At 37.2% G+C, this 23,630-nt stretch overlaps 1 protein-coding gene across 1 annotated transcript in view; it reads right to left on the bottom strand.

The window, feature by feature from the left end:
• The window catches only part of WIF1 (Wnt inhibitory factor 1), an 82,647-nt gene that overhangs the window by 20,317 nt on the left and 38,700 nt on the right, over window positions 1–23,630 (bottom strand). Inside the window, exon 3 of the mRNA XM_006165659.2 lies at window positions 15,985–16,093. Coding sequence (XP_006165721.1) covers window positions 15,985–16,093 — 109 coding nt within the window. The remainder of the gene's footprint in view (window positions 1–15,984; window positions 16,094–23,630) is intronic.

Raw genomic sequence — 23,630 nt, 5'->3', positions numbered from 1 at the left:
CTTAAAATTTGAGCATTATAAATGATCAATTGTATGATGAAAAGGAAACACAGATATTTTAACAGAAAAAAAGAGAGAGAGAGAAAACCAAAATTGTGTCTAAAGTTCCAAAGACCACCTCCATAAAAAGACTTAGATTAGAACCAGCAGATGGCACAGTGGTTGGGGTGCTGAACTCCCACATGACTGATCATGGTTTGTGTCCTGGACTTGGTGGGTTGCTTTCTCACTTTCCTTCTCTCTCTGTCTCTTTCTTGTCAAATAAAAACAAAAAATTAATGAAATTAAATAATTATTTTTTAAAAAGAAAGACTTAGATAAATGAAATCTTACATTTGAAAATATCACTTTACAAAACACACCTATTTCTATTTTATAGGAAGCAAAGAAGTTGACATTTTTAAAAAATTGTTTGTTCTAGTGTGTGTAGGCTTTATTCAATTATAAAACTTTATTTACCCTTCTTATGAATCTTCTGCATGCATGGGTAGGCCAATAATTGCCTTGAGGTATACATAGAGAAGAACTTGAAAGAGTATTTAAAGACAGAACTTTAAAAATCTTCCTCATCCCATGCTCTCAACCAAACTTCATTGTTTTCCAGGTGTATCTTTTTCCTGAACCTTATTCATCCTCTTATTTGCAGCCCATCTGATTTTTTTTTTCATTTTATTTATTCATTCATTTATTTTTTAAAATTTGACAGAGAGAAAGAGGGGAAGTAAGAAAGTAAGCCACCAGGTCCGGGACTCCTGGGACTCGAAACATGGTCAGCCATGTGGGAGTATCCAGCACCTTAACCACCATGGATTCTTTTTAAAAGCCCCTTCAGCTTTATTGTAGCTTCCAGAATCTTAGCAAGGAAGAGAAGATGCTTATAATTAAACTCATCCTCACTTTCGTTTGTCAGCATTGTCAAATTTCAAAATATATCTTACACATTAAATCTCAAAAAAGTTTTATTGGCTCTATGTGAAATTCATTTAAGAGCAGTTATTAGCTCCTCCACATCTTCACTGTGACATACTCACATGCTCCGTTGCCAAGGGGCACTTCTAGAGGGTGTGGAGTACTCACATGAAGCCTGTGATTTGCTCATGTGGCCTCTAAGCCAATGAAAGTAAAGGCATGGTTTCCTTACTGGCGTGTGAGAATGCTAAGAAATAAGGCTCTAAATGATCCCAGGGACGAAAAGCAAGGATGCAAAATCAGTCAGAAAGTTCAATGAGGAAAGTATATATTAAGTGACTTACTGAATGTTTATTATGTGCCGGTGTCTGTTCTAAGAACTGAGGATACAATAATTAACTAAACAAACAAACAAAACCCCCTATCCTTGTGGAGCTTTCATTCAGAGATTTATATGGAAGGTATTTTGTGATAATAAAATATTTTAATAATTAAAAAAAATAAAGTAGAAATTGACACTTTTTTTGAGAGAGAGATTTTTTTTTTTTTTTGCTACACTGTGTGTGAGCTCACCAGAGAGACAGAAAGTAAGAGGATGGCCATGCCACAATCCTTTCTCCTCCATTCTCTTCTTGGGGGTCTTTGGTAGGCATATGCAATGGCATGAGTTTCAAGATGCTGGGTCCAGGACTTGAACTGCAGTCTAACACATGGGAGTGTAGTGCCTTAACCACTAGACCACCTATTGGCCCCAACTGACACGTGTTTAAAGCCACAGACTTAAATCAGAATTAAAATTAGTTGCAAAGTTTGTTATGTATCTGTAATGCCTGGATTATTTGGTTATCAACTTTTATCATCTCTCTCTAATTTGCCTATACTTTAATAATGCAATAGGTACATAAATGTCATTTGTGAATATTGCCTAATGCATAAAACACAGATCAGGTAGAGAATTGCACTTGGCTATGACTCACTATTTTGGGTAGTTCATTTAAACTCTTTGGGTCCCAGTTTTCTCATCTGACCATAAAACTAATATTAATACTGTTATTAAAAATGTTTAGAAAACTGTGTGAAAGTCCTTTTATTTGAAATTTTAAAGAAAAAAATGTAATGTCAGAAGTCACCATTAGAAATTCCTCTTAGACCAGCTGTGGTGGCATGGTGATTAAAGTGGATGGATCACACACGGCCAACCGCACAGTTCGTGTCCTGGACCTGGCATCTTGAGAAACACACAGGACATGTGACACACAGGATGTGTGTGTGCCCAAAATCCCTAAAGGAGAGAGAAATGGAGGAGAAGGGTTTGGAATGTGACCATGCCTCATAGGAGGTGCTTTCTTGCTTTCTTTCTTCCTCTGTCTCCCTGTCTCTTTCCAGTGATTGCATGTACCATCTGGCAAATTAAACAAAGAAACAAAAAGGCTTTCACTGGAGTCAAATGGTGGTGCAGTGGTAATGCAACTGGATCCATCTGGGAAAGATTCTAGGTTTCCATCACATGTATGTCCAGGATGGGGTCAGCTGGGACTAGAAGACCATAGTAAAGGGACCCTGCTGGGGGTACCCCTCTCTGCCTCTCCTTCTCTCATGGGTGAAGTAAGTAGATAAACTTTATTTAAAAGTGTCTTTTATTTAAAAAAAATTTTGGGGGGGAGAAGTTTTTGCTATAGGGTGTGTATGCTCGCCAGAAAGACAGAGAGAGACAGAGACAGAAAACGAGAAATCACCTCCCCCCCACCCCCCGGGGAGGATGGCCACACCGCAATTGCTTCTTGGACACGTACGCACATGTGCCTGGCATGAGTTTCAGCCACTGGGTCCAGGACTCGAACCACAGTCGATTACATGGGGGTCCAACAACATCAATGAGGAAAGTATATATTAAGTGACTTACTGAATGTTTATTATGTGCCGGTGTCTGTTCTAAGAACTGAGGATACAATAATTAACTAAACAAACAAACAAAACCCCCTATCCTTGTGGAGCTTTCATTCAGAGATTTATATGGAAGGTATTTTGTGATAATAAAATATTTTAATAATTAAAAAAAATAAAGTAGAAATTGACACTTTTTTTGAGAGAGAGATTTTTTTTTTTTTTTGCTACACTGTGTGTGAGCTCACCAGAGAGACAGAAAGTAAGAGGATGGCCATGCCACAATCCTTTCTCCTCCATTCTCTTCTTGGGGGTCTTTGGTAGGCATATGCAATGGCATGAGTTTCAAGATGCTGGGTCCAGGACTTGAACTGCAGTCTAACACATGGGAGTGTAGTGCCTTAACCACTAGACCACCTATTGGCCCCAACTGACACGTGTTTAAAGCCACAGACTTAAATCAGAATTAAAATTAGTTGCAAAGTTTGTTATGTATCTGTAATGCCTGGATTATTTGGTTATCAACTTTTATCATCTCTCTCTAATTTGCCTATACTTTAATAATGCAATAGGTACATAAATGTCATTTGTGAATATTGCCTAATGCATAAAACACAGATCAGGTAGAGAATTGCACTTGGCTATGACTCACTATTTTGGGTAGTTCATTTAAACTCTTTGGGTCCCAGTTTTCTCATCTGACCATAAAACTAATATTAATACTGTTATTAAAAATGTTTAGAAAACTGTGTGAAAGTCCTTTTATTTGAAATTTTAAAGAAAAAAATGTAATGTCAGAAGTCACCATTAGAAATTCCTCTTAGACCAGCTGTGGTGGCATGGTGATTAAAGTGGATGGATCACACACGGCCAACCGCACAGTTCGTGTCCTGGACCTGGCATCTTGAGAAACACACAGGACATGTGACACACAGGATGTGTGTGTGCCCAAAATCCCTAAAGGAGAGAGAAATGGAGGAGAAGGGTTTGGAATGTGACCATGCCTCATAGGAGGTGCTTTCTTGCTTTCTTTCTTCCTCTGTCTCCCTGTCTCTTTCCAGTGATTGCATGTACCATCTGGCAAATTAAACAAAGAAACAAAAAGGCTTTCACTGGAGTCAAATGGTGGTGCAGTGGTAATGCAACTGGATCCATCTGGGAAAGATTCTAGGTTTCCATCACATGTATGTCCAGGATGGGGTCAGCTGGGACTAGAAGACCATAGTAAAGGGACCCTGCTGGGGGTACCCCTCTCTGCCTCTCCTTCTCTCATGGGTGAAGTAAGTAGATAAACTTTATTTAAAAGTGTCTTTTATTTAAAAAAAATTTTGGGGGGGAGAAGTTTTTGCTATAGGGTGTGTATGCTCGCCAGAAAGACAGAGAGAGACAGAGACAGAAAACGAGAAATCACCTCCCCCCCACCCCCCGGGGAGGATGGCCACACCGCAATTGCTTCTTGGACACGTACGCACATGTGCCTGGCATGAGTTTCAGCCACTGGGTCCAGGACTCGAACCACAGTCGATTACATGGGGGTCCAACAACATAGCCATTACGCCAACTGCTGGTCCCTTAGAAAAATCTTATGAAAGAGTTCACACATACAGAAGAGTTATACCAAATTGTGCCAAATGCAAAAGAAAGGGCTCTTTACATTTTTCATATAGAAAAACTATAAGTGATCGTGGCAAAAAAAACTAAAGATGTAGTATCTTCATCTTCTTAGTAAACCAATAAAGATAATATCCCTAAAGATTCTTCTGCTAATTTAAAATTATGCCCAATTACTGCTAATATTAATATGAAAGAGTTCCTTCTTTATCTTTTAAGTATCTAATATGGTCTACGTTTAAAATTTTTACTTATTTATATAGAATATTTCAAGCTAACAAATTCAGCTTCAAGTTAAAAATGCATACATTTGGGGCCAGCAGGTGGTTTGGTGGTTAGGATGCTGGACTCCCACATAGGTGACTACAGTTCAAGTCCTGGATCAGGCAACTTGCTTTTTCTCTGTCTCTGATCAAATTGAAGAATAATGATAATAAATGAGATTAAATAATTAATTCTAAAACAAAATAAAATAAAAATGCATACACTGGGCCAGCAGGTGATGTGGAGGTTAAATAGGCTGGATCTCCCATGGCTGACTTAAGAGGTTCAAGTACCACAATCAGTGGTTTGAAAATTATAGTGGGTGCATGCATGTCCAAAATCCTATGAGGAGAACACCCAAACCCCTATGAGGGGAATGGAGGAGAAGAGATTGTGGCCTAACCATCCCTCTAGGGATTAATTTCTCATTTCCCTCTGCCTGTCTGTCTCTCCAGCAAGCACACAAACCTATAGCAAAAACTTTAAAAAACAACACACATTAAAACATTTCTTCAGTCCAATTAAAAAGTTTTACCTACATGTACCTATTTCTCTTTGAAATAAGAGGCATGTTAAGCATATTTATGATCTGAACCTTAATGTAGAATGATTTGAAAAGATTTAGGATATAAATTTTAAAAGCTAATGTGGTGTGGTGGTGTCCGCCCTATGGTAAAGTTTAAAAGCTAAGAAGTATCTAGATTAAGTATCAATGAATTCATTTTTTTATTTCATGGTTTCTTATTTACATTTAATTGTACATCTTTATAGCATACAATATGGTTTTTCAAAGCATGAGTGTGGTGTATGATAACCAAATCAAGGACATTATCATATACACCATTTTTAACAGAAAACTTTGCATTCTTGAGTCTGTTAAAAGTTTTTCTCCTAGGAACCAGCAGTTAGCGTAATGGCTATGTCGCTGGACTCCCACGTAGTCGACCGTGGTTCGTGTCCCGGACCCGGTGGCTTAAAACTCACACTGGGCGCGTGTGCGTGCGTGCCCAAGATCCCGAGAGGAGAATGGAGGAGAAGGGATTGCGGCGTGACCATCCCCCCTGGGGGGTGATTTCTCACTTTCTGTCTCTATGTCTCTCTCTGTCTGTCTGGCGAGCGCACGCGCCCTACAGTGAAAATCTCTCCAAAAAAAAAAAAAAGTTTTTCTCCTGAGCTCCTCCTACGTACCCCCAACTATGTACTCCCCTCCCATACAGACTCTTGTATCTACACTTACCCTCCTTACTATTACATCTTTTAATCTTTCCATTTCTGCCATACAGTGCAAACATTCAGTCTAGATTGAGTGGGGACATACAATATTTGCCTTTTATAGTCTGACTTATTTCACTTAGCATTAAATTACTTTTTAGAATTATTTATTTATTTAAATTTTGCTTTAGGGCACATATGTTCACAAGAGAGAGAGAGAGAGAGAGAGAGAGAGAGAGAGAGAGAGAGAGAGAGAGAACAAGTCATCTGGCCTAGGATTCAAACCACAGTTGGCCACGTGGGAGTCTAGCACCTTCACTACCATGCCACCTGCTGACTACAGCATTAAATCTTTAATATTCATCCACTTTGTATTAAATGACAGTATCTTATTCTATATGGCTGAATAGTTTTCCAAAGTATATATGTCACACATTTTGTCACCAGTTCTTGGGCATTTAAGTTGATTCCATGTCTTAGCAATTGTGAATAATGCTGCAATAAACACTAATGTTTAAGTGCTTTTCTGATTGTTTTCCACTCTCTTGGCTAAATACGAAGAAGTGGGATTACTGAGTCATATTATAGTTCTATTTGCAGGTTTTTGAGGAACCTACATATTATTTTCCACAGTGGCTATACTAGTATACATTCCCATCAACAGTGTAGAGGGGCTTCGTCTTCACCACAACCTTGCCAGTATTTGTCATCCCTTTTTTATTTTTTTACCAGAACCACTATAATTGGATATCAGGGGTATCTTATTGTGGGTTTTATTTGCATTTCTCTTACAATAAGAGCTATTGAACATTTTTTTTTCATAAGCTCTTTGGCCATTTACATGACTTCCTTAGAGAGTTGTCTGTTCAACTTATTTGCCCATTTTTTATTTAAATTACTATTTTTTTCCAGGTGAGCTGCTTTAGTTCGCTATATACTCTGGTTATAAGTTCCTTATCTGAGACATAGTTTGGAAATATTTTCTCCCATTTTGTGGGCTGTCTCTTCACTCTATTGTTTCCTTTGTTGTGCAGAAGGTTTTTAGCTTGATATAATCCTATTTGTCTATTTTTCAAATGGTTGCGTGTGCTTTAGAGTTCTTATTTAAGAAATCTTTTCCTACTCTAACATCATCAAGTGTTTTCCCTCAGTTTTTCACTTGTAAGCTTAATAGCTTGAATCTTTACGTTTAGATCTTTGATCTATTTTGAGTTGACCTTTGTTAATGGTGAGAAATAGGAGTTCAGTTTCATTTTTCTGCAGGTGGATATCCAGTTCTTCCAGCACTGTTTGCTGAAGAGAATTTCCCCCACTGGATTGTCTTCTGTCCTTTGTAAAAAAAATCAGTTGGCTGTGTGTATTTTAGTTTACTTCTGGATTCTCTATTCTGTTCTGTTGGTCTGTGTGTTTTTGTGCCAGTATCATGCTGTTTTGATTATCATAACTTTTTAAATACATTTAAGGTCAGCTAGTGAGATGTCTCCTAATTAATTATTTTTCCAGTTTTGTCTTGGTAATATGGAGACTTTGTATGATTCCAGACACATTTTATGATTGTTTTTCTTTTACTATGAGGAGGAATGTCACTAGGTTTCAATGGCTTCACTTTTGAACTCTACAAAACTTTTAAAACAGAGTTTAGCCCAATTCTCTTCAAACTGAGATCCAAAAAGGAAGGAACCCTTCCAAACTCATTCTATAAAGTCTCTATCACCTTCATAGCAAAAACAGACAAGGACATAACAACAATAAAAAGAAATAAAGGAAAAAAGAAAATTACAGCTCATATCCCTGATGAATATAGATCCCAAAAATCCTCAACAAGATACTAGCAAATTAATTCCAACAGTATATTAAGAAAATTATACATCATGACTATGTAAAATTTATTTCAGAGATTCAAGGATGGTTGAACATATGCAAAATAATAAATATATCACATTAACAGAAGGAAAGACAAAAAACATATAATCCTATCAATGGATGCAGAAAAAGCGTTTGATTGGATACAACATCCCTTCATGATTAAGACTCTCAGTAAAATGGGTATTGAGGGACATTTCTCAACATAATAAAAGCCATGTATGACAAACTCGTAACTAGCATCATACTGCATAGGAAAAAGCTAGAGGCTTTCCCATTAAGAACAGGAATAAGGCAAGATTGTCCACGTTCTCCACTCCTTTTCAACATAGTACTGGAAGTCCAAGCTAACACAATCAGACAGAATCTAGTTCTAAATGTTCTTTATTAAAATACATTAAAGATATTCAAATAAAAAAGAAGTGATATTATCTCTATTTGCAGATGACACAATTAACATACATAAAAAATCCAAAAGATCTATGAAAAAAACTCTTAGAAGTGATTAATGAATTCAGTCAAGTGACAGGATACAAATTCAATATACAAAAATCTACAATGTTCTTACATACCAACAATGACCAGTCACTGAGGCAGAATTGAAGAAGGCAATTCCATTTACAATAGCCATTTATACACATGTATATACATACCCATGGGAATAAACCTAACCAAAGAGGTTGAAGAGTTCTACAAGGAAAACTATAAAAAACTGAAAAAAAATTGAGCATGATTAAAAAATTGGAAAGACATTTCTTCTTCTTGGATAGGAAGAATCAATATAATCAATGAATTAATTTTTAACATATAAGTATAAATTTTGGGGGCCAGCCTGTGGTTAAGGTCCCACATGGCTAACCATGCAGCTTGAGTCTTGGACCCGGCAGCTTGAGAACCACACCTGGTGAATGTGTGTGTGTGTGTGTGTGTGTGTGTGTTTGCCTAAGATCCCAAAAGAAGGAATATTGGAGGAGAAGGAATTATGGCGTGACCATTTCCCATGGGAGGTGCTTTTTTGCCTCTCTCTCTCTCTCTCTCTCTCTCTCTCTCTCTCTGGTTCTCTTCAGAAAGAGCATGCACCTTCTTGGAAAAAAAAATTTTTTTAAAAGAGAAGTTAATGAAAAGTACGTAAATGACGCTAATAATACCTGGCCATTTTTCAGTTTTAAAACATAAAATGGGCATTTTTTTCCTCTTGTGCAAATTCTATTTGTTCTCTTATCTACTTATATAAATTTACCTGTAAGATTACTCAGGTAAGGGACCAGCAGTTAGTGTAATGGCTATATCACTGGACTCCCATGTAGTCAACCACGGTTCGTGTCCCGGACCCAGTGGCTTAAAACTCACGCCAGGCGCATGTGCGTGTGTGCCCAAGATCCCAAGAGGAGAATGGAGGAGAAGGGATTGCAGCGTGGCCATCCCCCCTGGGGGTTGATTTCTCACTTTCTGTCTCTCTGTCTCTCTCTGTCTGGCGAGCATACGCGCCCTATAGCAAAACAAAAACAAACAAACAAAAAAACTCCAAAAAGATTGCTCAGGTAATAAAAATTATAATTAAACATTGTTAAAGTCTTTAAATAATTTTGTTTTAGAGGTTAAGTGGTTTTTTATTGTTTATTTTATTTTACTTATTTTTACTATTATTTTCATTTGACTAGAGATAGAGAGAGAAGGGGAAAGTGAGAGAGCAAGCTGCCAGGTCTGGGACTCGAGCTGTGGTAAACACGTGAGACTCCAGCACCTCAACCACCATGCCACCTGCTGGCCCCAAATAATTTTGTTTAAAAAAAAAAAAGAAAATCTGACTTCATCTTCAATAATTAATTGCCTTTTGTGAACCCTATGTCCTGCCCAAACTATATTTCTCTCAGTTCCCCAACTATGCGGTACATATCCACAATACCCTGACTGCCCACCCAACTTCTTGGACTGTTCTTTTTCCTTTCTGTCCAGTGTCCTTTCACTCAACTTTCAAGGCCAAAATCAAATAGTACTTTCTCTGTAACCTTCTCTAATACCTCCTGCCTAAATAATTTCACTTAAATATTTCACAAGCAATTCTATATATGATTCATTCTATGATGATTTAATTATACTCTGTAGCTTTGCCAAAGATGAGATTTTCAAAGGCAAGAACCATATCTTCTTTGTTTTTGTAATCTCAGCACCTACCATATGGTTTTTCACAAACCAGGCACTGACAGACAGGATATATATTATGGGGGACACATCCTTATGCTCTTACACACACGGGCATACACTTGCATATACACATGCACACACCAGGACTCACACACAGAGACAATATGATATATATATATATATATCATATTAACTACATGCACTTGAAAAGACAAATACACAAAGAAAAAGACATCAAAAGCAGAAATAGGGTCGGCAGGTGGCATGGTGGTGCTGGACTCTCACATGGCCAACTGCAGTTTGAGTCCTGGACCTGGTGGCTTCCTTTATTTTTCTCTCTATCTCCCACTCTCTCTGGTCAAATGAAAATAAAGGAATGAATAAATAAAATTAAATAAGTAATTCATTTTTTAGAAAAGGCAGAAATAGTATAGATTCTCTACTTCCAAAAAATAATAGAAATGTGAAAATCATGTATTTTTGAAAGGATACCCATACGAATAGAAAGCTATGTTTATCAAAAGCCAGACATACTTAGGCCAGATGCTGTGAATTCCAATGCAGTCAAAGTGTATAATCTAAACCAAGGTAAATTAAAACAACTCAGAAAAACTAGAGCAGATTGAACATAACTCATATGGCACTCCGGTACAGAAGATGTGCATCTGATTGCACATAAACTAACTTACGTAGAAGTAAACAGAAATTTCTTTTGATTGAATATGTCTTTCAACTGAGACAGGTCTGGTGTTCACACAGCATCAGCCTCTAATCATTTATTTGAGAAAGGTGGGGAAGAGGCTCCTCCTGAACCCCACATGTTTAGGTGCTACACAATGAGAAATTATCCAGCATAAACACTCACCAGCACCACAAGCTGCCCTGCGGGACATTCATTCTCTCAGCAAATACTGGTCATCTACTATGGGGTTACACTTTTCTGGGAACTAGGGTTACCAAGAAAAAGATTCTCCAGCGTTAGCATCTATTTATCTGTTGATCTGGCCCCATCGAGCAGCCAGTGAAGCCCAGCACATGAGGAGCCAGATCCCACATGGTCAACTGTCATTTGGATGCGGCCTCTGTAAGCTTGAAAAACACACACTAGGTGCATGTGTGCATGTGTCCCAAATCTGACAGGATGGAGATATAGAGGGAAAAGGATGGTGACAAGCCCATGTCCCACTGGGGGATGATCTCCCCTGCCCCCACCTTTTTGGTGAGTGCACATACCCTCTGTCAATTTTAAAAAGTAGAGAAAATGACCTAAAAGAAAGAAAAAGAAAAAAATGCATAGACATTGGATTTCTGGAAATCTTATTTGAGAAATACCACTGTTCTGCTAGTTTCATCGTATGACAAAAACAGTGTTCAAAAAGGCAGACTCTTGGCTTTGTGGAAACTGGTTTTTGTTCTACAACTCAGTAATTTTACTGAACCACCCTGCAGTTTGTATTTCCTGTTTTTGTTCCCTTCAGATGCTAGAAGGCAGGCACTTCATAACTGTTAAAGATCAAGCGTTTTCTTTTTCTTTTTTTTCATGCGATGTTTAGGCATACAGGAGTCTGAGAGATAAAAGAACAGTTTAGCAGCTTGGGGGTATAAAAAAAGCCCAACAGAGTAATGAATGGTACCTGGATGCTTAGGAGCAAAGGCACACTGATTTGGTTTCTTTTTAATAATTCAAGGTCCCTTCACTTCTCCTACTGTGGGGACTGAGCTAATGAGGTTAACGAGTAACTGCCCTGCAATGGTCTAAAATTCTCATAAACTTCTTGCACCTGCATTTCTGCAAACATCTGCTTCTAAAAAACTATTGTGTGAGTGTGTGTGTGTGTGTGTGTTGTATATGCAGTGTGTGTTTGTACACACGTGTGCACATCACCTTGTTGCAGAAGAATGTTCTTTTCAATCTCACCTTGCCCAAAGTGTCATTTACTTTCCCTCCAAGTTTTATTATTTATAAAGATTCTTAATTACTAGCAAATGCTGTTATCTAAACATGATCTATTGAAATAGTCTCAAATAGTATGTTCAAAATCTTATGTTTCGATATCTTAAGAAGTAGAATTTCAGTAAGATTTTTTTTTTTTTACTAGACAAAAAAAGTGAATAAAGCTTGGGAAGACTTAGGATACGATTGTTAAATTAGAAATCCAAAGATGCAAGTCTTTCTGAAAGTTGAGCCTGCATAAATGTAATTAATTTAATTAATGTGCTTTGAAAAATGAGTAATGATAGAGGGCCTGTCCATACACACAAGAGACAGAGAGAAAAGCACCCTTGACAGAGTCTTGTCACACTTCGATCCCCTTTGTCCAGCCCTCCAACTCTTCAAGATCCTGGGTACACCAATGTGTTTCCAAATCCATCCAGAGAGCTGAACCTGTGGCTGACCGTTTGGCTTCTAGCCTTGCAGGGCACTTGTGTTATTGCTGTGTCAAAGTGGTTGGGCCAATTAATGCAGTTTTAATGGGTGACAGTGAGCTTCTAATCCTTTAATAATCAGAAAAAGAGAGAGGAAAAAATTGAAAAATAAAATAAAAATTATAATAAGTCATCAGATTCATCAACCATAACTAAAAAAGGAAGTAAAAAATATGATTAATAAAAATTTTATAGAAAATTACCTTCAACTAAAAAGGAAAACCATGTGACATAGAATGAGACTGGATAATGGCCACACTCAAGAATGTGGTGGCTGTAGCATCTTTCTTGTATCATTATGTGAAACACTCAAGAATGTGGTGGCTGTAGCATCTTTAGTGTATCATTATGTGGGACAGCCCCACCAATGCCTCTAAGTGGAATCAGGAAATCCATGTGTCTGGAATAGGATACCCATACCTTTGGGGTTACAGATCTTGGGCAAATAAATCTACGGAACCTGAACCCTCATTCTTTTATCATAATCCCAAACCTACCTAGATTGAAGGCAGTTCATCTGGGAGGGCTGCAGGTAACATCCGCAGCACTGAGATGGTCAAGCAAAACTCAAATTCATACTCTGCCTGCGTATACCTACGATGGCACGTAGACCAGGAAATGAGAGAAATGGTTGTTTCCAACTGTGACAGCACTGGAGTACAGCAGTGCAGACTCATTGGAAGTGGTAGATAACCACAACCTACAAATGGCCTTTGTAAACGTGCCTGATTTCCTGATTATTGTACACTTTTTTTTTTTTTTTGAGAGGTTTTTGCTATAGGGCGTGTGCACTCACCAGAAAGAGAGAGAGAGAGACAGAAAGCAAGAAATCAACCCCCACCCCCAGCCACACTCCAGGAATGGCCACGCCACAATCCCTTCTCCTCCATTCTTCTCTTGGGATCTCAGGCACATACACACGTGCACCTGACCTGAGTTAAAGCCGCTGGGTCAGGGACTCTAACCATGGTCTTCTACATGGGAGTCCAGCAACATAGCCATTACACAAACTGCTGTTCCCTATTGTACATTTTTAAATTAGCTTCTGGGATTAGCAGGTTGTGTAATGATTGAGGTGCTGGACTCCCACATTGCCAACAGCAGTTCAAGTCCCAGATCTGGTGGCTTGCTATCTGACTTTTATTCTAATTTTTATTCTCTCTGTTTCTTTCTCTGGTGAGCACACATGCCCTGAAGCAAATTAAGAAATGATAATAATGATAAAAAAAATTAAATAAATATTCTTTTTTTAAAAATTGGCTTCTAATTTACATCTCACAAGATTATTCTAAAGTTCCTCTAAAAGAATAAGACTATACGTTTTTTTTTTAAAAAAGAGAGTTATGCTATTAATTATTTTAAAATTGAAATGAAACTAAAATTATTACAATATTAAAACAAACAGTAAACCCTAAACAAACCCTATGTGTAAAGATGTTAATATAAAATAAAGGACATATCTTGAATGAATTCAACTTCCACATTGGGAAAATTGATGACTTAGAAAAATAATTTGAGGTATAGCCTACATCATGCTATTGCTAATTTTTATTTTTTGGCTAAAGTGTGCCTGCACCCATCAGAGTGAGATGAGGGACAGAGGACTAAGAAATCACCCCCCAGGAGAGACGACCACGTTTCAATCCCTCTTCTCCATTCACCCTCAGGATTTTGGGTGTGCATACACGCACACCCAGTGAAATTTTTTGAGTCATTGGATCCTGGACTCAAACTACACAATCTGCCATGTGGGATCCACAGCCTTAATCTCTATGCCACCTGCTGGTCCCAAAATAAAATTTTATAAACTACAAGAAGCATGTGTAAGTTGTCACTTAACTGCTCTCTGAAAAAGAAATACATTTCCAAGCATCAAAGCAATTTTAAAAATCACAAAGGAAAAGATAGGTTTGACCACACAGAATCTTAAAACCTCTGCATATCATCCCTAAAGAAATGTAAAACAAAATATAAATGATGAAAAAATGCAATAAAAGATAAATACAATCAATACATAGCAACCTTGTAAATCAGTAGGAAGAAAACGTAATTATCTCAATAAAAATAACCACGAGGACCGAGACTGTGGAATAGAGGTTGGGGGAGTTGGTCCCACATGGTCAACTGTAGTTTTACTTTTAGCCCTGGTGACTTGAAATAAACTCCATGTGTGCATGTGTATGAGAGTACAATCTTGACAGGAAGGAGGAATAGGGGAAGCAGGATAAAGAACTGTGGCATGACTAGAACCCTATGACAGAGGCCCCTTCTCTCTTTCTCTCTGTCTCTCTCCCTTTCCCTCTTCTCCCTACTAGGTGCACAAACACCCTGGCAAGAGAATTATAAGAAAAAAAGAAAAAATGAGCATGGGACACAGTTATTTTATATTGCCTAACAAATACAAGAAAATATGTCTAATCTCAATAGGAATAAAAAAATCAAATTAAAAGAGCACTACGAGAAATCACTTTTTCCCTCCTTATGTAAGCAAAGCAATGAACGTGATTAATGACCTATGTTAATGAAATTATAGTGACCCAGGCACCCTCCCACACTGCTCGCCAGGGCAGAAGTGGGTATTACCTTTCTAGAAAATAATTTGCTACTTTGGCAATTTGTTTGAAAAGCCTTTTCAAAAGTTCATAGTTCATATCTTTTGACACCATAATTCTACTTCTTTATTTTAACAAAATAATGAGATAAAATCCAAGATTTTGTAAATATATAAATTACTTTCTGTAATTTACTTTCTGCATGCCTGCTCTGTGCTGACCTTGTGTTGGAGCCATGATGAATTAGGTAGACATGGATTACTATATACTACTTCAGAAGGCTGTAAAGCTGACAGTTCTGTTATGTAAACTCTAAAAATAATCTTATTAACAAACGATAAGGGCATGAGTAAACAACTTATGGTATATCCACGAAATACTATTTTTAAAAGGGTGTTAAAAACAACTTTTGGATAAATCTATAATGTATTTATGTTAGATACTGCATGGGTTCGTGCATTGTAAGATAAAAACTCAAAACACATATCACATAGTTATTTTCTTAGCAAAGAAGAGCGATTAGACATGAAAAGTTGAGTTCTTTCTCCTACTTTCCCATGCCTCCTCTCTCCTCTAAATTTAATACAATATTATATTATTTGTAGATTTTTTCCCCTTACTTATCCCATTTACTCCTCAATCATTTCCTTTTAATCTTTGCCAAATTCGTATGTGCTGGGTCCTTAAAAATTTTTCAGAAAAAAAATACGCATGGATTTCAAATTTTTTAAAACAAAATAGACTTCCATTTTAATTTCATTTTTCCGCCAACTTTTTGAAGTATCCTAGTATTAATCCTTACTTATGGGTCGAATATATTTCACCAGGTGTGTTGCTTTCTTTTTTCCTTTCTATTTTTAAAAATCTCTGGAATCATTTATGAACTAGGTGTGGGTTATGGCAATTTTGTGTTTTTAGAAAATTCTAAAACTGCCATTTCTTAATTCCCATCCTAATCTCTTGCACGGAAGAAAACAACTGAGCAGCCCGGAAATCAACAGATCTTCAGGAAAATATTTCCTAGTCCTTCTGATGTCTGGTATTTGGACCTTACATAGTATTCTCATCGCCATTACGTTTTAAGAGTAAACTTGCCTTTAACGCAAAGACCACCCACCTGATGCCTTGTGAGGCACTGTTCCCAGCAGAGGGACATTGACGGTTGGATCAGCCATGATGCCTTTATCCAGGGAACGCAAGGACAAGAATTCATAGAAGTATTCTGTCTACAACAAAAGGCATTGACAGTTAGTACCATGGAAACCACAGAGAGTGAGAAGGCACTTCTTAATTCATCATCCCTCTGATGGGGGAGTGATCATTTTCACAACAGGAACTCAGGAGCACACAACATCTAAGATACTGGGTAGGCATAACTTATCTTCTGTGTTTCAAAACTGTAGAATTAGACCTCTGTTTAGAAAACAGAGATCCCTCCAAGACATTAAAAACATTTATTCTAAAACACCCACAAAAGATAGTCCTTCAACTTAAATAATATTATGTTCTTGCTCTCTCTTAAAAGGATTGAGATTAAAATGCTTTTAGGGAAATAAGTGATGTCAAAATAATCATCCATTAGTTCTTAGAAAAATCCCTCTCAGCTTCTTGGTTTATTCTTAATTCTTTTCAAACCTGAAGTGTGCCTTTTGATCAGAATTTGGAGAGCTGTAATAAATAAAAGATAATGACAACAGCAACCCATTGGCAGAAGAAGACCTTAAAGTCCAAAATTTAATGATCTTGCTGTTAACATTTGTTTTTTAGTCTCATTCCCTTTGAAAGGCTTATATTTAAGGTCTTAATTTAATTATAAGAAAAAAAAGTCTAACAATGCAAAAAAAATCACTACAACATGACAAGAAGCCATAATTATAAACATTTTCATTTTCTCATTAAGACTCTAGTTGAGAAAATGATTCCTGCTAATCAAATAGCCATGAAGAGTGAAAGAAGTAGATGCAAAATCTCACTATAGAGCTTAGTTGTTTAACTGGTTCTCAACTGGGTTATTAAAAGTGTCTGTGATGGAAACAATATGTTCTTGTTTAGGGGGAAAAAAGACCATGCAATAAATAGCACAAATGCTAACATAAGATTTGAGTGGTTCTGCAGTTACCTGTACAGATATCTACAATTCAGATGGACTAATTAAAGAAATTAATTATGCAAACATGGGCTAAACGGAAGTGAAAAAAGAATATGACCTTTCCCACATGTACTGTAAAATTTATTTTTTATCATGGAAGACATTAAGAGATACACGGTAGTCAAATGACTTTCTGTTTTAAATCACAGCCGATGTATTAGCATTTGGACTTTAAATAGGGATAATAATACAAAGGGGAAAAATCTCAGCTGCTATAAGGACAATGTCTCTACTTGCAATTGATTGAAAAATACTTTCTGGGTTTCACTAGACCAAAAGGAGTACCTTAATCAACCAAATTCCCACTGCATTACCTTCTTTTATTAAGTTGCAACAGTAGTTCCAAAAGACTACCGTGAACAGTTTGCTAAGTGAGTAACAGAATTGTGTAGATGAATTATTAAATTCATTTACTAGGAGATCCTTGAGGATAAAAGGTCATAAGACAGGTAATTCATACCTTGTCTAAGGAAAGGCAGAGGTTTTGAAAGAAGTCTGATTAAAAGAGTATTATCAGGAAGGTAATTTAACTAGGAATGAATTCCTTTGAAAAAGAGCGATATTTCTGTTCCTGCAGAAAAACCAATGACTAAAAGTGAACTAATTTTCATGATACCAGCTGCACTTTCCTCTATGTTTTACTAAGGAATATTTATCATTAACATTTTGTTCTAAAACATATTTTAGTTGGCATTATGAAAGGATTTAGTGTTGGATACCCTTACAGTTAGTAAAATTTGGATTATTTATACTACCAAGTACAGTAATAACAACAAGCAACAACACAACAAACATTGGTATAATGCATACTATGTGTCAAAACTTATTCTAAACATCTTATTAATAGTATGTATAATGACGGATAAGAACTGCGAAGATAGAACACAAAAACTTCAAAACAAAAACTTAAAATACCATAAACTAAGTTATCATTTGCTACCCCATAACTATATCGCTGAATTTTATCACATTATATTGGGTTGTCAGAAAAGTCATGACACATTTTTGCATAGAAAAACAGGAAAAAATATGTCATGACTTTTCTGATGACCCAGTAAATAAATCTACCTTTCTATGGATGATATATTTAAACTTTGTATTCATAAAAACTTGAATTTCAGTAAGAAATTGAACTTTCAAGTTTTAAAAATATTTTCTGTTAATAAGATAAAGATTTTAGTGAGAAATTGATTTTTTAGGTTTTAGAAATATTTTCTGTTCACACTGCTGGACTCCCATGTAGTCGACAGTGGTTTGAGTTCCAGAACCAGTGGCTTAAACTCATGCTGGGCACATGTGTGTACATGCCCAAGATCCTGAGAGGAAAATGAAGGAGAAGGGGTTGCAGAATGGCCAGCCCCCCTGGGGGGTGATTTCTTGCTTTCTGTTTCTCTGGTGAGCGCACACACCCTATAGCAAAAACCTCTCCCCCCACCAAAAAAATGTCTTTTTCTGTTTGTAAGAATAAGGATAAAAGACTAGACAAGAAGATTAAAGTAATAATTGTTAGATTGCTGGTAATTGATACTGTTTTTCTTTTCTCTCTTTCTCAGATGTTCCACATGTGGTTCTATATCTTTTGTAGTGAAACAAATGCAATTATTTATTTAAACACAAGCATTAATCATGTACCCTGCTTTTAGTACTGTGTGGCTGATGATAATCCATTGACTATTTGCATAATTTTCTGGTCATAGATTAAATATCCCTATTGGACATATATTCATGTGTCTGTGCTCATGTAATTTTTTTTAGTTTATTTTATTTAGAGAGAGAGAGAGTCATAGACAGGTACACTTGACAGGATCTCATCATCCTGTGATCTTCCCCCGCAGCCTTGCAGCCAGCCAGAATCACTGGCATGCCTTGTATGTTTAGGTCAACTCAGTATCCAAATTCAGACCTCCCATGTGCCTCCATTATTATGCAGCAGTCTCGGACCACCTGTACCATTCAATAGTTTTATTGAAATGTCCTGCATGTCTCTTTGAAAGTATGCTTCAAGCAAACGATTAATTACAATTAAAATAGCTTCCGAATGTCTCTTTAGAAAAGTTCTGATGATGTTCAAAGAATGTAGAACAGAAATAATTTCACTCAGATCCCAGAAACATAACTTCACAGTTTTTAGATCTCCATATGGATACATAAAAGTAGGCTGGGAAGCATGCAATCCCTTATGTTCATTATCAGAGAACTTATAATTAGCCTTGGCACGGACTGCTCAACACGGTGCAACTAGGTTTAATGAGTTCTCTCAGAAGCCAATACCCCAATCTTATCAATAACAAAGGTGACACTATAGGTTTTAGGGTATCCCTTTGATTTCTTTGAGAAACATTATGGTTTTCCTGCTCTAATTCTAAGTCTGTATCAAGGACAAGAACTGGTCATGACAGTTTCTTGGATCTTATAGCAAAAGGTAGTTGTTAGAGTAAATCTTTTACTTGTTTGTTTTATTTGTTCCTCTTGTTGAAGAGGATAATGGTGCTTAAATCTCTGAAATATGGGTCCAGCCTTGATGGCATCGTTGATAACATACTCAATGGCAGCGCTGGATGCCACATGGCTGACTGCAGGTTCGAATCCCTCACCCAATGGGCCTGAGACATGCCAGGAAGATTGCTTGTCCAAGATCTTGATGAGCTGAAGGACTGGGAGAAAGGGATCGTGGTATGACCAGACCTTGTTGAAGGTGCTTCTCTCTTGCATATGCATGTGTTCTCATAAATAAAAAATGAAATAAAAAACTCTGAAATATGTCATTTTCTTCATACTTAGTATATTTTTAAAAAGGTTTTTGTCCATACAGTGTTTTCACTACCTTCTGAAGAATTCTAACTTGAGAACCACTTAGAAAGTGATTACTCTTTGGTCTCTGATCTTGACACGGACCTCTTCCAAAGTTTCTCTTTGCTATTATAAAGAGCTCTATCAAAACCACCAACACCATATAAATATTTGTGCAAATACGTAATCATCAAAATGATGTATGAGATCAGCAGTTAGCGTAATGGTTATATAGCTGGACGCCCATGTAGTCGACCATGGTTCGAGTTCCGGACCTGGTGGCTTAAACTCGTGCTGGGTGCTTGTGCATGCGTGCCCAAAATCCCAAGAGGACAATGGAGGAGAAGGGATTGCAGTGTGGTCATCTCTCTGGGGGGGGAGGGGTGATTTCTCACTTTCTGTCTCTCTGTCTCTCTCTTTCTGGTGAATGCACATGCCCTACCGCCAAAACCTAAAAAAAAAAAGATGTATAAATATACCCTTCATTTAACTTAAGGGCATAAATTTAAAAGCCTTAAAAATGGCTGGTGAAATAACTGATAGATTTATACAGTATTCTAACTTTTAGACAGGACTTTCCATTTTTAATTTATTCATTATATAGTAAATATGCCTAAATCCAAATCTCTCCACTGGAAAAACTTATTTGGGAGCAAATAAAAGCTATGCCAAAGAGAACATAGAACTTGCTTTAAAGTTTAGGAATAAATTTCACAAACTGCAGATCTATTACTGAAATAAAAGGAACTCAGGGCATAAACTGTAATAGAGAAATGGTATATTGACAACTCTGAAAACTCTATTAGGAAAAAGTACATTTTTAAAAATGACACTAGTGGAAATTCAGGTAGAGGCAAGTAGGGTGATTATTTGGAAAATACATGAAAAGATTGCTTTGTACTCAAACAAAGAATGGGTCTATTCAGGAGAATAATTCACTTCTAAATTAAGTTGCTGAAAAATTTTGCTGGCCTGGTTTGCCATGCAGTAAATTTTCTTTTCATGGAGAAGAATAAAAGATGCCCAAATATTATCAAGAGAAGACTGCTGGAGGTCATTTAACTTGCTTCCAATTGACTTGGCTGAATATTAGGGTTGTTCTTTCCAGAACAGATGAAGACATCATTTAAACAGCAAAAAGGGACAACTCATAAGGCCTTTTCTTTGGTACTCCTCTTTGGGTAGACATGGAGAAAGGAAGCAGAGCCTGCATTGACCATTGGGAGGAGTAGAGAGAATCCAGTATTTCTTTTCTACCTTTGAAGTTCTGGGTTTATGGAGTATACTTAATCTAATAAGCACAATAATTGCAGGAACCTCTGAGTTAAGAATCAAAGGTCTTTCATAAACCATGGCTCTCAAAACTCTTTTAACTCATGTATTAGGATTCTAACCTACATGCACACAGGAGAACACTGAGACAATAAGATATCAATTTTGTTCCAAACAAAGTTTTAGGCATTTATAGATACAAAATAGACAGAAGTCATAAGGTCTGAAAATTTATAAGTACTTTTTGTTGAGTGTTTACTAAATAATACTTACTGTTGATTGAATTCTTACAATCACCTCCCATTATTATAGCACACAAATAAATTCAGATTAGCTGAAGTATTTCTGCGTATGAGAAGTACTTAAAGATACAGTATAGCTCTCATACTGTATGTGAACAGCAGAAAAAAAATCTATAAAAGTAAGCAAAATAGGAAAATATTAATAGTTCAATGTTAAAGCCCCAAACAAGACGAATAAGCATGCCCAATGCTTAAAATAAATCCGACGCCTGAATGTCTAGACCAAAAACTGCCAGATTTCCCATTCTTCCTCAGCATTCTTCTTGCTCTTTGCACAATTTTACCTTTCAAATTCAAAAGCCTTTCTGCTTGGATTCTGTGACACTGCTGATTCTCATCGCGTTTCTTCATTTTCTTGCATTACCTCATTAACTCTCCTCCTCTCAGCTCATAATCGTAGAAAGTCACTAAGACTCAGTCCTGAGTCTTTCTCTCTTTATATTCTGTCATAAAACTCAAGTACTCTCACAGATTGAACTATTCCCTTCTGGGAAATGATGCTTAACATGAACTGTTCTTCCAGAAGCGTGACTCTTGCCATCAACCTTATGCCATGCTTGCGCTCAGAAGTCTAGTTCATTAACTTCCAAAACCAGTTTTCCCCACTGATTTCTTTACAGCTGTCAACAGTATTGGCATTTTTCCAGTAACAAAGGTAATGAACCTCCAAGTTGTCGTTTCATGCCTCTGTCTCATTTCCCCAATAGCCAGACACAAAAATCTTAACTTTTCTCCTTTTCTAATATCTTTTGATTCTGTCCCTTCTTTTCATCCTCATGGCTTCACCCTACTCAACCTTTTCTTCCTCAGACTGGCGATAAGTATAGCAGTCTTTGAAATGGCCTTCTTACCCCCGCCTAAAATATCTGCCATAATGCAAACCAGTACATCTAAGACATCATTCTTGCCATGTCGCAATGCTTTCCTGTCTCCCCTTAGCTCCAGGATAGAGCCTTTGGCCTGTTTAGTGTCTCCACAGTCTGGTTCCAAATTTCCTGTTTCTCTTACAACTACCCAACAGGGCTCATCTTCTGGAGTTTGCCTGGCTTGCAGTGAAAACCATAGCCTATATTCCAGTGAATTCACCTCTACTGACCTCCAACAGGACTCAAACCAGTTTAGTCTTTCAACATGTAATTACCATGTTTGATTATTTAACTTTTCATATGTGTATATCACATGTTCTTGTTTAAATTTGGGATCTCTTTTGGCTAAGAATGTTTATTTTTCCAACATGCTTTTGAGGCTCACTCCGCATTATGCACAAGTAAGTTTTTGAAAAATATTTGTTGGTTGAATGAATGATCTACTGAGAAACATCCAGAAGCATAAGTCTAGTGCATTCCAGAACACATACTGTGGTAAAATAGCATTAGTCTCTGATTCTACTGACAGGAAGCAGCTTTTCTGTTTTGGCAATTGCTAAATTGCTTTTACAGGTCGAAGAGTCTTACTTTGCTGTGTGGCCAGTCACTGTAGCCCACATCAAGAATACAAAACACTTTTAGGGGGGGAAGCAATCAAACATTGATATTTAATATCCAGCCAATCTGTGTGTAGTTTGTAACTGTTTTATGCTTGTTCTGAGACAAAACTTCAGCAATGAGGCTCCCAGAAAAAAAATATAAGCAGAGAATGGAAACAAGATCCAGTTCTGAAACATGACTTTATCCAATGCTCTTCTGGTTCATATTTCCCACAAGGGTTTCAAGTCAATTTGCATTCTATAATTTATAATATGTAATTGCAATATCACAGGGAAACTGAAATAGCAACAATGACTTTTTTTTTTGGAGAGGTTTTTGCAATAGGGCGTATGTGCTTGCCAGAAAGACAGAGACAGACAGAGAGACAGAAAGTGAGAAATCATCCCCTGGGAGAATGGCCACGCCACAATCCCCTCTCCATTTTCCTGTAGGGATCTTGGGCATACATGCACATGCGCCCGGCGTGAGTTTAAGCCACGGGGTCCGGGACTCAAACTGTGGTCAGCTACATGGGAGTTCAACGACATAGCCATTACGCTAACTGCTAGTCTCATCAACAATGACATTTTTTTCCTGCTGCCTTTTAAACTGGCTTTTAAAACAACCTATTTGGGCCAGCAGATGGCATGGAGGTTAACTGGAGCCTACGTGGTCAACTACACAGTTTGAGACCCAGACCTAGAGGTTTGAAAGTCGCGCCAGGTGCGTATGTGTGTCCAAAATCCTGAGAGGAGAATGGAGGAGAAGATTGCAGTATGGCCAC

This window comes from Tupaia chinensis, unplaced genomic scaffold (assembly GCF_000334495.1).
Source record: "Tupaia chinensis unplaced genomic scaffold, TupChi_1.0 Scaffold143982_1, whole genome shotgun sequence".
Classification (NCBI taxonomy): Eukaryota; Metazoa; Chordata; class Mammalia; order Scandentia; family Tupaiidae; genus Tupaia; species Tupaia belangeri.
The sequence above is the reverse complement of the archived record's forward strand: the minus strand, read 5'-3'. Positions and strand labels throughout refer to the sequence as shown.